Source organism: Anneissia japonica, unplaced genomic scaffold, assembly GCF_011630105.1.
Source record: "Anneissia japonica isolate Jap-2015-1 unplaced genomic scaffold, ASM1163010v1 scaffold284703_len17954_cov125, whole genome shotgun sequence".
Lineage (NCBI taxonomy): Eukaryota > Metazoa > Echinodermata > Crinoidea > Comatulida > Comatulidae > Anneissia > Anneissia japonica.
In genome coordinates this window covers 5,614-6,565 of record NW_022729419.1, presented here as the reverse complement: position 1 = coordinate 6,565, position 952 = coordinate 5,614, and the positions used below count along the sequence as shown (strand labels likewise).

At 41.5% G+C, this 952-nt stretch overlaps 1 protein-coding gene across 1 annotated transcript in view; it reads left to right on the top strand.

Moving 5' to 3' along the window:
* The window catches only part of LOC117114691, a 5,031-nt gene continuing 4,079 nt past the window's right edge, over positions 1–952 (top strand). Inside the window, exon 1 of the mRNA XM_033258378.1 lies at positions 1–138. Coding sequence (XP_033114269.1) covers positions 119–138 — 20 coding nt within the window. The 5' untranslated portion in view covers positions 1–118. The remainder of the gene's footprint in view (positions 139–952) is intronic.

Below are 952 nucleotides of genomic sequence, written 5' to 3'. Positions count from 1 at the left end.
GTCCATCCAGCGTTACCAACAACAATTTTTTTACGGTCGAATACAATAATAATTAGGCCCTATATGAATCATGTCAATAATGTAGAGTATTATAATTGATTGTGTAAACGGCTTATCAATGGATCAACAAGAATTTAGGTCTGTAAAATTTCATTTTTAAATCATTGTTTTTTTTAATTTTTTATTTTTACCAGAACCTTGCCTAGGCTTAGGCCCTAGGTAGGCCTAGGCATAGTACTAGCCTAGGCGAGGCCTAGGCTAGGGCCTAGGTCTACATACAAGCCTAGGTCCTAGCTAATAATAAGGCTCGGCCTAGCCAGCCCGCCTAGCCTAGGTCTAGCCTACTAGGCGCCGCTAGGCGCTGTACGTCGGCCTAGGTCTAGGTCTAGCCTACTTACTTAGGCCTAGTGTATTGCCATTATTGGTAGAGAGAGATTAGATCATCTAATCCTACTACTAGGCTAGGCCTAAGGTTAAGGTTGTACTAAAGTGAATTAGCACCAGTGGACCAGTACTAACACAAGACTTCCCCAGCCTAGCCTAGGCTAGGTCCAACTAGGCCTAGCCTAGGCCTATCTCTAGCAAATTTAAGGCCTACAATACAACACAGACAGTTATTTTTAAAAGAAAATTTGAAAGTTTGGACAGAACTGTATCTGTTTCAGTGACCGCACGCGGCACATTGTACTGAACCACCAAATTTTAACACTACAGTGGTTACCAATTCCTGAGTTTGCCTGAATACTTTGTCACAGAGTTGCTGATGACATGTTTAACTTTCGGGTCCTACTAAATACCACACGGGACCACTCGCGACCACACGGAACCACTCGCGACCACACGGGTGCAAAAATGATAAAAATATTACCACACGAGAGTAGAAAACTACTTAATAATCAATAGAAACCAACTTTTAGTACGGTAATTATCCAAAATATGGTAAAAATGATTT